The 13731-nt window shown below is 55.7% G+C and overlaps 1 protein-coding gene across 5 annotated transcripts in view; it reads right to left on the minus strand.

Moving 5' to 3' along the window:
* ABLIM2 (actin binding LIM protein family member 2) overlaps positions 1 to 13731 on the minus strand; it is a 149871-nt gene that overhangs the window by 100925 nt on the left and 35215 nt on the right. For all 5 annotated transcript variants that reach the window (XM_024745189.1, XM_024745187.1, XM_024745188.1 and 2 more), the window contains exons 2-3: positions 8479 to 8622; positions 8 to 191 (exon numbers count right to left, since the gene is read on the minus strand). In XM_024745189.1, coding sequence (XP_024600957.1) covers positions 8 to 191; positions 8479 to 8622 — 328 coding nt within the window. The remainder of the gene's footprint in view (positions 1 to 7; positions 192 to 8478; positions 8623 to 13731) is intronic.

Genomic DNA, 13731 nt, shown 5'->3' on the forward strand with positions numbered 1-13731 from the left:
CACTCACCGGCAGACGGCACACACGAAGCAGTTTGGGTGGTAGGTCTTGCCCAGCGCCGACACCACCTCGCCCTCGATGAACCGATCGCAGCTGAAGCAGCGGGTCCCGTACAGTCTCTGGTAGTCCTGGGTGCAGATGTACTCGCCCTGCCGCACGAAGAAGCCGCCCTCGGCCAGGTCACAGCCGCATTCTGGGGACACACGGGAGGGGCCGAGGTAGCAGGTGACCACCAGCTCCCCAGTCCCGACAGGCCCCAGGCGTATCCCTCACTACACACAGGCTTCGGTGCGAACTCAGGGTGGCTCGCTGAACCCTCGGGGGGCCAGGCCCTAAGCACAGACTCCAGCTCCGGCCCCTCAGCCTGGAGACGAGTGGCTTTTCTCGTGGAAGCTTCTAGAAAGGGGCACGGACCCGGGATGAGAAGCAGACTGTGCTGAGGGGCCAGCCCAGCGCCTCCTCGCCTCCTGAGCCCACCAGGGATGCAGTGCTGATGCCCCAGGAGCCCCCCCCAACCCCCGCTCCTCCAGGTGGGCTGTTCCCAGCAGGAAAACAACAGATGGGGAGGCGGTTCACACCTGAGCACCTACCGCGTGCTAGGCCCTGTTCTGGGTGGGAGGATCCTCTGACCACAGTGAGGCTTCCTGACCCCCCTCCACCCGTCTCCCCCAACATGGACGAGGCCAGACCCCCTACAAAAGGGAGAGAGGCCGGGCATACTCACACTGACCCCTAATATACCTCCTGCCCCAGGGAGGACCAGGGGGACGTTGCCAGGCGGAGGATGGAGTGCCTGCCCTCAGGACAGGCCCCAGGGCACATGGGAACCGGGCTTGGCTCCAGAGGGAGCAGCCTTTGCGCCCTCCCTGCGGAGACCCAGCCTGCCAGCCCGTCAGGGCGGGGTCTTTGTGGGTTGCAGCCCCCTAGCCAGAGCCTTGGAATACCATGTAGCCCATCTTTGAATCAACGCCTAAAAATTTTCACCAAAACTAACTGATTGCAGAGGCTGTAGTTTCTGGTGAACTGTGAGGATTGGCATCTTTAAATTTAACTAGTAGATCGTAGATGCCGAAGCAAGACCACCGACCTCTGTTTACAAAACCCAGAGACAGGCTCTGAGTAAAAGCAGGCATTTCACCTTGCTCCTCGTTTGCTAGGAAAGCCTATTGCCATCTCTTTCCCCCACAGAACTGCGTGCACATGTGACGTGTTTTAGAGATGGAAGGCGCCTGTGGCTCTCTGCAACAAAAATCCCTCCGTCTACGTGGAAATTGATTTATTAGGAATTTCTTACGGCCACAAGGCTCTAAATATTTAATAGCTTATTCTGGGTAGTGTTGTTATGACTGCTACTAGTATAAAGCTATCAAAACAATACGTATGTTGTAAATTTTGGTAAATTATTATTACGTGGATAGAGGACAAGCTTTTCACAGTGCAGCTCTTGACGGCACGGATGGTGGTGGTCGAGGGGAGCTCCTGGTGTCTGATCAAGGGAGCCCCGACTTTTAAACTCCACCTTGTTTGGTGCCCTGGGGGATTGGAAGGCAAGGGCACCTCCACTGCAGGTGGCTTCTCAGGCTGGTCAGTTTGGGAAGAGCAAGTGTGGGAGTCTGAATCTCCAAGGGTCTTGGGGTCCCCGGGGGTCAGGTCTGCTTGGTCTGGTCAGCAGTGCCCTTTCAGCTCATGCACCGGTCAGTGCACACGACCCAGGACCTGGGGGCTCCGGGTGGCTCTGCCAGGTGGGACCCACTCAGCTCAGCTCCCACCCCTAAACAGGGCGAGGTGGCGGGCCTCTCCCGGGTGTCCCCGTCCCCTCACCTGGGCCACAGGGCTGCCCGTGCTGTTACCCGGTTACAGCCACCAGAGTGGCTGGAAATCCTTCCTTCCACATCGCCAAGGAGCTGTTGGTTCTTTGGACATAAAGCTGAGCAGCTGAAAGCCCAGACTCCAGGGCTGCCCAGGGGATGCAGGCTCCACTCGCGCACTATGCTGTGTGCCCCTGGGCAAATCCCTGATCTCTCTGGGCCCCCAAGTCCTCATCTGGGCTTACTCAGAGGTGAGAAGGGCAGCACAAAGGCGCATCCTATGCTAGCGTGACATAAGCCCCAAGTCGTGTGGGGCCACCATTCAGGCCATCGTTTTACTGACGTCACTCACCCCAGGAGACCCGAGGCCGGTGCCCAGCTCTAAATCCTTCTCTCACCCAGCCCGAGAGTGAAAACCCTTTATTCAATCTTGCACCACAGGGCTTCCCTGGTGGTGCAGGGGTTAAGAATCCGCCTGCCAATGCAGGGGACACGGGTTCGAGCCCTGGTCCGGGAAGATCCCACATGCCATGGACAACTAAGCCCGTGAGCCACAACTACTGAGCCTGCGCTCTAGAGCCCGCAAGCCACAACTTCTGAAGCCCGCGTGCTACAACTACTGAAGCCCATGCACCACAAATACTGAGCCTGCGCTCTAGATCCCGTGAGCCACAGCTACTGAAGCCCGTGCGCCTAGAGCCCGGGCTCCACAACAAGAGAAGCCACCGCAATGAGAAGCCCGTGCACCGCAACGAAGAGTAGGCCCCGCTCACCGCAACTGAAGAAACCCTGCGTGCAGCAACAAAGGCCCAACACAGCCAAAATAAATACATTTATTTAAAAAAAGAAAATCTTGCACCACAGCGTAGGCCAAGCAGATGTACCCCGACTCGGGAAGAACAGGCTCCCTGAGGCCTCTGTAGGAGAATTAGTGTCTTTTTCAGTAAACGCTGCGTGTAACAATTCAGCCCTTGAGTGATGGGCTGGTTCACGGACACCCTTGGCTCTGGTACTAGGCTCATTTTTTTTCTTTTCTTTTTTTAGATTTATTGTTTATTTATTTTATTTATTTTTGGCTGTGTCGGGTCTTAGTTGCGGCACACAGGATCTTCGTTGAGGTGCACAGGCTTCTCTCTAGTGGCGTGCGAGCTCCAGGGCTCATTTTCTAATCTTCCTAAAGATATGACCGTATTGACTGTCCTTCGAAGGAGAAAAATGTGAAGGGGGATCTAGTGCCCCACTATAACCTGCATCTACATCACGGAGGCACCAGGAGACTGAATTAAAGCAGCTTTCCTGCCCCGAGAGCCGGGCCCGGCCAATGCTACGTCCTCCCTGCCCGGCCCCAGTCATCTCTGCTACTGACCGGATTGTAGCTGCCTGGGTCCACTAAGGTTGGAGCCAGACAGTAAACCCAGACCTCTGCCTGCTGAAAATCAAGAGTCCAAATTCGTTAATAATTTTGAACGTCCTCATCAAGACAATATATTCTCCTCACATTCCATCTGTCTGTCCAAGTAGCCGAGACCCAGTGAAGGGCACCAAGCAGCTGTGGGTGACCCGGAGCAGCCCGCCCCCTATCTTTGGCGGTCACTGTGGTCACTTCTGAGAAACGGTCGGGAGGGGGCGGGCCATGGTGGGAAGACAATCTGTACCACTTTCTGGAATACCCTTTGGCATCGACTCAAAGGAATGTGAAAACCGCTCCTACCCTTTGACCCAGTCGTCTCTCTCTGGGACTCCGTCCCAAGGAACTGACCATGAACATCCACGGAAGCTTTCTTGCATGGTGTTGGCTACAGCATCACTGCAGTATAATGTAGTAAATAAACGCTGGGCTTTAGAGACAGGCAGCCTGAGCGTGAATGCTTCCTCCTGCTGCTTCCTGGCTGTGTGACCTGGGGCAAGTTACTTAACCTCTCTGAATCTCAGAGTCCTCATCTGTAACAAAGGGTTAACCATACTGATCACTCATGGGATGAGGCATAGGAAACTGACTAGCCCAATGCCGGGCTGGAATCCATGTAAATGTTTAAGAGCTGAGGAATGGCTAAGTCTGCTGCAGGCCGGGCATCTGAAGGAATCTGGGTATATACTGAAATTGATGTTGAAGGATGTATGATGGGGAAAGGGCTTACACAGTCCCTTAAAGAGGATAAATTGGGACACAGAAGTAAATATATGACAGGACTTCAGATTGAAAAGACTCTTACAAAGGAGAAGATTGGAAGGCTCTCTACCCAAATACGGACGGCAATTCCCCTGGGGTGGTCAGCTCAGGGATGCTCTTGTCCTGGTGTCTGGGAAGAGGAGAGAGTGATTGATGTTAAAACACAAAGCAGCCCGAGAACCCCAGGGCGTTCATGTGAGTTGGAGGGAGCTGGCTCAGGGCACCGTGGTCCCTGCCAGCCCAGGTCCTGACCTAACCTCTGCCTCAGATACTCCATCTGGAAATAACAGGCTCACGTCACCGGAGATGGCTTCCTGCCGTAACTTTCCACAATTCTGCCATGTGGGCCTGTTCTCATAAACGTCCCTGGAACGCAATCCCTTTGCCCCATTCCCTTGTCACCCCCAGTCGCTAAGACCAACTCTGGGTGTGTCTCTTCATGGTCCCCATGGGGTTGTGTCCTTGTGGACAACCCCACCTGCTGTTACCAAGTTACAGGCAGAGCTGGTGGCCTCTTCCCCCAACACACACACACACACACACACACACACACACACACAACACACAGGCTTCCCTCCCTCCTGTTTCCTTCGCTCATTCTGCAGTCATGAGCGCGCTCAGTCCTGCTGCCACACAGATCAGAAAACGCTTGCTTTCCTGAGGTCACACATGGTTGTGGCCTCATCTTTTCATCATTTCAGAGTCGGGGCCCTTGTTTCCAAGGCACCACGAGCAGGGTTATGAAAGATCCTGGTTGAAAACAAATGTTCTAGGGACTTTCCTGGCGGTCGAGTGGTTAAGACTCTGCGCTTCCAGAACCCAGACCTTCTGGCAGGGGGCGCCGGTTCAATCCCTGCTCGGGGAACTAAGATCCTGTATGCTGCGTGGTGCGGCCCCCCGCCACAAAAGTTCTAAAAGCGCAGAACTCCACTACACATAAAAGGTCAAGAGAACCAGATCTGTTTTCCTGTGCAAATTTCAGTTGTAGCAATGGTAACAGATTTCATTTTTTCTTGAGGATGTGCTATGTGCTGCATGTTTGCTATGTTTCTGTCTTACACAGATTCCCATTTTGTATCGTGAAACTAGAGCTGGCTGGATTTCAAGACAATCCAGAAGCAGACGCCCCCTCACACTCTCGTCCAAGCTGCCGTGGTCTCAGGCTGGGGCCCAGGCCCATCTCCCCACCCTGCCCTGGCCTCCCCCATCAGCACAGCACCCAGTGGTCCATGAAACTAAAATGGACAGGATCCTCCTGTGTTTTTTCTCTCGCGGTGTCGGAGCCCAGGTCCTCACGAGGACCCCCTTCCCCCCAACACACAGGCCTCGTGCTGTCCTGGAACCTGCCAGGCACACTTCCCTGCTTCAGTGTCACTGCACTGGCTGTTCCCTCTGGCTGCAGTGCTCTTCCCTCACCTCCTTCAAGTCTTCAAGCAAAGGTCACCTCCTCCACGAAGCCTGCCCTGATTACCCAATTTAAAATAGTAACTCCCCGGCACTCCCAGCCCCGTCTTTATCTTGCTCTTTGTCTTCCCCTTCCTAGCACTTCACTTTCAGCGTAGGATGAAATTTGCTTGTTTATTCTATCTAGTGCTTATTGTCTGTCTCCCTGCCCTAGAATGTGATCTCCGCAAGGACAAGGATGTCTGTTTTGTTCATGGATGCATCCCAAGCACCCAGAACACTGCCCAGCACGGAGTATGTGCCCAATCGGGTGGTTGACTGGAAACTGAGGCTAAGAAACATGTCTAAGACCCACATGAGCTGGGAGTGGAAGAGGTGGGAATTGAACCCAGACCTTCTGGCATCAAAGCCCAAGCCTGAGGCAGCCAAGACGGTCTGGAGAATTATGTGATTTCTTTCACAGATTTTCAGGTTTAACTTTCAGATTTTGAGATGTAAACCAAGGCACATCAAGCCAGTCCCTGGGTGGCAGGAACCCAACACATCGGGATCTCCCGGATCAAAATTAGACACAATTGTCTTCTGGGCTAACAGACCCTGCTTCGGTTGGCCTGGCAACACACCCACCCAGGGATGAACATGGCTGGAGTCAGTCAGTCCCCATCCTCCCATTACTCTTTGCTGGTGGAGTGGATGTGTGACCTAGTTCTAGCCAGCGAGTCATACAGGAAGCCTGTGTAGGCTTCCAGGGAAAAGGTTCTCCTCCCTGATCGAAGGGAGATTACCCTGATTACCCAATCGAAGTAATCATGCAGGGGGAGGGCCCCTTTGCCTGTGCACACCCCTGCCCAACTTCTTCCCCAGGGCTGAGTGTCAACCTGTGAGGATGTGATGTTTGGAGCTACAGCAGCCATCTCGAGACCATGAGGAGAGTTACTGCTGACATGTTTAAGATTGGGGGGGGGAGTTGGGGGTGGGGAGTGGAAAAAGAACCTAGTCTTTGATGACTTTTTTGAGCTGTAAAATTAACCAGCTCTGGGGGTGAGGAGGCTACCTCCAGAATTCCTGTTAAGATGATCCATATCCATGTAACTTAAGACACTATAAGTTGGGTCTTCTTTTTTATTCATCCAAGAGCACCCTCAATGATTCACAGACTTTGCATTTTCATGAGAGCCTGGATAAAAGATCAATCTAAGACTATGCAATCCTCAATCTTCACAAAACACAACTTCTCAAAAGCTTGCAGGAAATCTCAGATGCTCCCTGTCACCCCTCAGCAGGTGAAGCAGACATGCCACCTACTGAGGGCAGGGGCCCCGCTATGCCTGCAGGCTGACACGGCACCTGGCACAGAATGAATCTGTGGGTGGGCGGATGTGTGTCCGCCCCCTCCTCACTGGGATGCAGACCCTGCTGGGGGCCCTGCACCCCGTCCCTCCACGCCGGGTCTGGGGCAGAGCTGAGGCTCGTGGGAAGGGCTCCCCCGACTCTCGCCAGCTGCTCCCACAGGTGTCAACCAGGCGAGTCACACGTCACCCTTGCTTCCTGATCTTTAAGTGGAGACAACGCCTCAGCCCCCCTAATACTGGAGGACTTTGGAAGAAAACACACGGAAAGCACTGAGCTCACAGGAAGCGCTCAGCAGAGGTGAGAGAAGGGTGAGAGAAGGTGAGAGAAGGAAACCTCCTCGGCAGGACCAGCAGGCTCCCTGGCAGCCCCTGAGGTTCAGTCCCCCTCCTTCGGCCCCGCTGCACCTTCCACACTGTGCCCCACACCGCGGGCACAGGCCTGGCCGCCTCCGACGGCCCAGCTCTCCTCTTCTTCCTTTGGCTGAACTTAGAGCCGAAACGCCACCTCCTCCGTGAAGCCTTCTCTGGAAGTTCCCAGATCCCTCCCGGTGGGCCACCTTCCCAGCACTCGGCTTCTACCACTAACACCCACCACTATTCCCGGCGAGCTGGTAGATTGATCTCCTCACCAGACCTCACCTGTCAAAGCTAAATCTCACGCCTTCCTACTTAGCGCTTTCCAAAGCCGGGCCTGGTGCACAATAGGGCCTCCTGAGGCCATGGTGGGCTGAGGGGACTCAGGCAGTTAACGGGCCCCGTGGTGCTGATAAAAGACACATCGCTGGATTATCTTACACGTGGCGTATTTCCCATCTTTGCCCATAAAGCCCAGGGGCTCACTGCCCCCGCGGCCCGTCGAGGCCCACATGCTAATGTCTGTGCATCTCTGGACGTCGTCTCAAACCCGCAGGAAAGCAGGCTGTGATGACACCGCTTGCTGTCCAGAGGTAAGGAGGGGTTTGCAGGGCCATTAAAAGAATCCTTTCTTTAAAACTGCCAATTCTTTGGGTTTGGACACTGTGTCAAATTGGTTTGATCTGCCCATCCCTTCCCCAAAATGCTACTTTTCATTTATTCTCAGGAAACTAAATGCAAATACACGAAACCCCGTTGTGCATGACAGAATATGTAGTAACTTGAGCATAGGGAGAAAGGTTAGGCTGGAAGGATGCTCTGAGCAAAGCCTGGCTCAGATAGAGGGATTTCACGTGATTTCTTTTACTTTCTTCTTATCTTTTTGGTATTATCTGAATTTAGTGATATTCATGTCATTTTTCATAATCAGAGAAAAAGCCGTGTTCATTTGGAGTGAACAGTAACGTTCCCAGTCCCGCTCTGGGAGGCTGCAGGGGCGCCCGAGGTTCGCGGCCCAGCTTAGGTCCTGCGCGCCCTGCAGTGCTGAGTTCACGCCACCAGTGACGGCCATTTACCGTGTGGCTACGGGGCCCAAGTGGCCACTTTGCTCCGGCCAGTGGATCACGGACATGGCTACGGCCATCCGAGGACACTGCCCGGGACCTGGACCTCGTCCTCTGACCTTCCCCCTTGGGCAGATGCCCCCGTCACCCCCATAGGGGACACGGGCCACGCTGAAAAGATCACGCTGTTGTATGAAGGTTTGGGATCGGTTTTTTCAGCATCCCAGATCTAACGAGCTTCTGGGGCCCAGCGTGGCAGCTGGGAGGCGGGCTCGGCCACACGGCAGGGCTGCGCCTGGCCCCATCGCGGACACGGGTCGGCGCTCACCTTTGCAGACGAAGCACTGGATGTGGAAGTACTTGCTCTGCACCCGTAGCACCTCCCCCCTGCACACGTTCCCGCAGGTGTTACACAGGATCGCCGTGCTGGTCGGCTTCTCCGGGGCACTGCGGGCAGCCTGGGGCTCCGACACTGTGGGGAAAAGGCGCTGTGTTAGAAAGTGGGACACACCGGGCACCGGTGAGCAAACCAGCGACCGTGCGAGGACTCGGGGCTCAACGCATCTCCCAGCACAACCCACAGGGCTTCGGGGGACCAGCGGAGGTCAGGTAATGTGAGACCCCGACAGCGGTCCTGTCCCCCACCTCCCAAAGGGCAGCCAATCCCCCTGCGGCCTTGACCTGGCACGACCGTGGCCCTCAGGGGTCTGGTGAGCTGGCCAGTCCTTCTGCAGCCAGGGACCCAGGTCCCCTCTCCTGAGAGTGCAATAACCACATCCCCCTGTGAGCTCGCTTTGAATCCCCTCTGTGCCCTGGGGACAGGGACCTGAATATTGTCACTGTCCCCCTTAGAGCCAGCCATGACCTAGGATGGCTGAGGAGGCACTGGAGACCCCCAGAGGGACAGGTCAGGTGGATGGTCAAAGGGCCCGACTGTAGGGCTCCTGGGGTCTGGGCAGGGCCGTCACCCACATCCTGCAAAGGTGCCCGCGGAGGCCGGCGTGCGGGACGCTGGGGCCCACGGCGGGTCTGTGCTCGGGGAGCTCCAGCCCAGGAGTGGCGGCAGCCAGGTGAGTACCAGCTGCAAGCCAAGCGGCAGAGCTGTGGTAGGGGGATGCCTAGGGGCTGGGGACCAGCTCTGTCCCAGCACAAGGAGGCGGTAGAGCCGCAGGCAGAGAGCACAGCCCACGACGGGGCCCCAGCAGCCCGATCCACCCCCCACTCAGGACCAGCCCAAGAAGGCGCAGCCTGCCTCTGGCCAGTCACCTGGGACACCCCTTGTAGCAGCCCCCCAGCCCCCATCAGAGGCCCCTGAGCCCCCTTTTCTCCACTCCTCTGCCTGCCTCTGGGTCTCCGCCAGGCACGTGATGAAGGCTGACCCCCTGCCCAGCCAGCTCAGAGCAAACAGCAAACAGCTTTCACAAGCGCGGGTCTCCGCTTAGATCCACATCGTCCAGTCCCACGCTCCCTTCTTGGTCTGGGGTCACTGACCTGAGGCTGAGGCAAGGGCGGGGTGCAGGTGGTGCACCTAGGGGACCCCAGGTGGCAGGAAGGAGTGGGGGCAGTGATGGCATGCTTTGAGCTGGACACCCCCTTGGAGCCCCTCCAGGGTGTCCCTCAGAAGGAAGGGGGCCGGGGCACGGGTCCTGCTCCCATTGCCCCAGTGAGGGTTGCCCCAAAGCTGGAACGCCTGTCTCCCTTTCCTGGGCTGAATGAGTTCTGAGGTTTCTGCAGAGGCTGAAAGAGCCAGGGAGCCGCGGGCACCTGAGGCAGGGAGTCCGCAGGCCCAGGTGCACCACCCACCTGTACACCGCTGGAGCCACAGGGGGGCCCAGGGGAGGTGATGCGGGCCCAGAAGACACCCGCCACCTGGGATGCCCCAGATACACCACACTTCATTGGAGAGTTAAGCGCATTCATACACACACAATACACACGCAGAGACACACAGATATACACGTACATACACACAGAGACACACATACACACGGAGACACACATACATACATACACATACATAAAGAGACACATACACAAAGAGACACACAGACACACATACACATAGACATACATACACGTACACACACAGACACACACACGTATACACACAGATACACATACATACACACACACAAACACATACATACACAGACACAACTATACATATGCACCCACACAGACAGACATACACACATACACAGACATACAGATACACACACAGACACACAAATACACACAGACACACACAGAGAGACAGACATGCACACACACACATTTACAAAATCGCTGAACACCAGCACTGATTGAGTATCAGCCCCAGAAGGTCTCCTCATTCTTGTAAAAACGGAGGAGGTGGCTGTCAGACAGAGGAGGACGTTTCTCCATCCAGTTTCCAGCCTGCCCCCCAGGCCCACCAGACCCCGTCCCGTCCCGGGAGCCCCGCTTCTGCAGCACAGGGCTCCCTCCTCTGGGTCCCATCCGCGGTGGGGAGTTTGACCGTGGAGGAAGACCTGGGCCACGCTGGGGACATCAGGCCTTCCAGGAGGAGGCTCTGAAGACCCCAAGGGTAGCAGGTGTCAGCTGTCTGGGGACAAAAGCCACACAGCCTGGAGACACAGGTGCCAAAAAGGAGACGATGGGCAAAAAAGAATCATTTGGTGTCGCCCTTAGTACCCCAGGCCCAGGGTCAAGGCCTGCCTGCGTTTCCAAGGGCGTCAGGACCAGACGGCAGACGGGACCGTTCAGAGCCCAGAGAGGGCCCCAGAGCTCTGTCTGCCGTCCTGGGAGCTGTGCTGACATTTCCACTCTGGTTTAAGCGGCAACATACGACGATCACAGAACTGCCTCATCCAGTACTTAGTAAAATGGGTAAAAGGGGGCAGAGAGCAAGGATGTCCCGGGCTGGAATTTAGGACTCCCTGTGCGGAACGAGCCATTGGACTTGAAGTTTGAAACCTCAGGTGGAGCCGGCTCATGGCTGTGCAAGGGCAGCCCCAGGGCTCACATGGGGCTGATGGGGCCCTGAGTCACCCTGTCCACACTGAGGCTAAATCAGGATTTGAGGGCGTGGCCGCAAAGATCTTCAACACTATTATCTTTTCATCCATTACGCATACAAAGGACCATGTGCCTCATGTCTCCATGGATAGCCAGGCAAGGTCTACCCACCACCCGCGTGGTGGTGGTGGGGGATCAGTGTCAGAGCCCTGGGCGCAGACGGCCGGGTGCAGCCCAGCTTCACCTCCTACATGCAGTAACCTGCAACTCCCAACCGTCTGTCCATCTGCCATCCGCCCTCTGCTCACAGCATCTGCCCCAGGGGATGCTAGGACCGTGGAAAGAAATGTTTGTCCAGCAAGCAGCCCAGGGTCCGGCGGACCATAAATGCTCAATACACAATAGCCATTGTCATTTTCAAGGATACACAGCCTGACATCACCAGTTTCCTGGTTACTGGAAATGCTGTTTGATTTGGGGTGAAAGCTGCTTTAAGAGGATCGTTTTTATGGAAGCACCAACTCTGCCCGCCTGGCGCGACCTCCACAACCTGCTGGGGCCTCTGGTGGCAGGGCGACAGAGCAGGGTGCTGCCCCCTGGTGGTGGGAAGTAGACACTGCACAGAGGGGGCCTGTCTGTGCAGGTACCACCCGCGCAGGTGTTCCCTCCAACCCGCATCTGCCCCCTTGGCCCTGGGATCACAGCCTGAGAATCCTGTGTATTTGAGGTGTGGGCCTTATTACCCCTCAGGATGGACTTACTCCTCGAACCTCCTGCAGCTGCCCGATTGGGTGCTTTGCAAAGGGGACTGGTGCTCACAGCAGCCGGCAGAGCCAGTGCTGTGGTCACTGCTGCTGCCGCCCGGCGAGTGGACTGGGGCCAAGGAGCGGCGGCCCAGCTGGTACATGACTGCAACAAGGAGGGATCGGGACCCTCACGTGCCAGGACAGGACAGGAGTGGGCCCCTAGACAGGGCTGCGACAGTTCTGGCCAGACCACATTACATCAAGAACTATCAAGACGTGAGCTATGAAGCCATCGGAAGGCACCTCAGATGCATGCTGCTAAGTGACAGAAGCCAGTCTGAAAAGGCCGCACACTGCGTGACTCCAACCCTATGACGTCATCAAAAAAGGCAAAACCACAGAGACCGTAAAAGATCATTGGTTGTGAGGGGTGGGGAGGGAGGGATAAGTACAGGGATAAGGTGGTACACAGGGGTGAATACACGTCGTTACACGCTGGTCCAAACCCAGAGAACACTCAACACCAAGAGCGACCCCTGACGTAAACCGTACACGCTAGTTAATAATAATATATCAAAACTGGTTCATCCGTTGTAACAAATGGAGCACACACAAACATTACAATACAACAGCAGATGCTAACAGGGGAAACTGGGGATCTGGGGTGGGGTGTATATGGGAACTCCTTACTTTCTGTTCAATTTTTCTATAAACTGAAAACTGCTCTAAGAAATAAAGTCTATTAAAAAGACAAAACTTAAAAAGAGAGAGAGAAACGGAGAGAGACACGAACTACCACACTCCAGACCTAACCCTGAAGGCAGCAGGCTCATTTCTCTACGATTTCTGGATCGGCTGTAACATTTCATTTAACAAGTCTCTGACTGCGATGATAATAATAACGTAAAACATAAAGTCGAGTGGTAAAGGATCAATCACCTGGGGCCGTGACTACTTAATCCCCCCGGGATAGTGAAATCCCAGCCTGGGGAGCCTTGCTGGGAAGAAAAGAACGATTACCGGTAACATGAACACAGAGCTCACGTTCACAGTGGAGGGACGTGGCTTCCTCGGGTCTGCCCTGGCAGTCGCTGTGATCCCGCCTCTATAATTCCTCCGGGTACAGTCCTGATCTGCCCCCAGGTACACGAGGCCTGGAGGAACCAGGACGGGGGCCGGCAGGGCCGGGTTTGGAACCCACCCACCATCCAGGGGCAGCTGTGTGACCTTGAGAGCTGAGCTCTGAGAAGCCTCTGTGTTCACGACTAATTTGGAGCCTGGTCTCAGGAGGCGTCATGTAGAACCCAGTGAAGTGGAGAAAGCTTCTGGTACAATGCCTGACAGGTGTGGGGACCAACAGCTGCTGGCTTCGTCCTTCTGGGTCTCAGAGGCAGACCCGTGACTTGGGGGTGGGGAGGGGCAGAGGCTGTCGGGAGGGGGCCACACCTTTGCTCCCTCAGCAGCCTCCTCGGCAGCTTGTCCTAGGTTTGTCTTTGGCCTCGGTCCGCGGCTGGGTGGATGAGCAGGAAGGGGGGGCAGCCTGCACTGACCCCAGCTGCCCCCCTCCCTGGCTGTCACCCTGGGCAGGCCAACATGACCATACAGAGCCTCAGTCTTCCCTTCTATAAAATGGGGGTATGTATTCCTAAACGTGGGACCCTTGTCTGGGTCAGATGAGAACACACATGAGGCCAGCGACCACCTGGGTGCCTGCTGGGTAAGGCAGGCACAGGAGGGAAGGACTGTGATGGGGTGCAGGTGACACAGCTGCTCCCTCCAGAGAGGGTCTGATGGCGATCTCTGGATCAGTGGGGGCTTCTCGACACTGACCTCTGCTC

This window comes from Neophocaena asiaeorientalis, unplaced genomic scaffold (genome assembly GCF_003031525.2).
Source record: "Neophocaena asiaeorientalis asiaeorientalis breed wild unplaced genomic scaffold, Neophocaena_asiaeorientalis_V1.1 scaffold65, whole genome shotgun sequence".
NCBI lineage: Eukaryota > Metazoa > Chordata > Mammalia > Artiodactyla > Phocoenidae > Neophocaena > Neophocaena asiaeorientalis.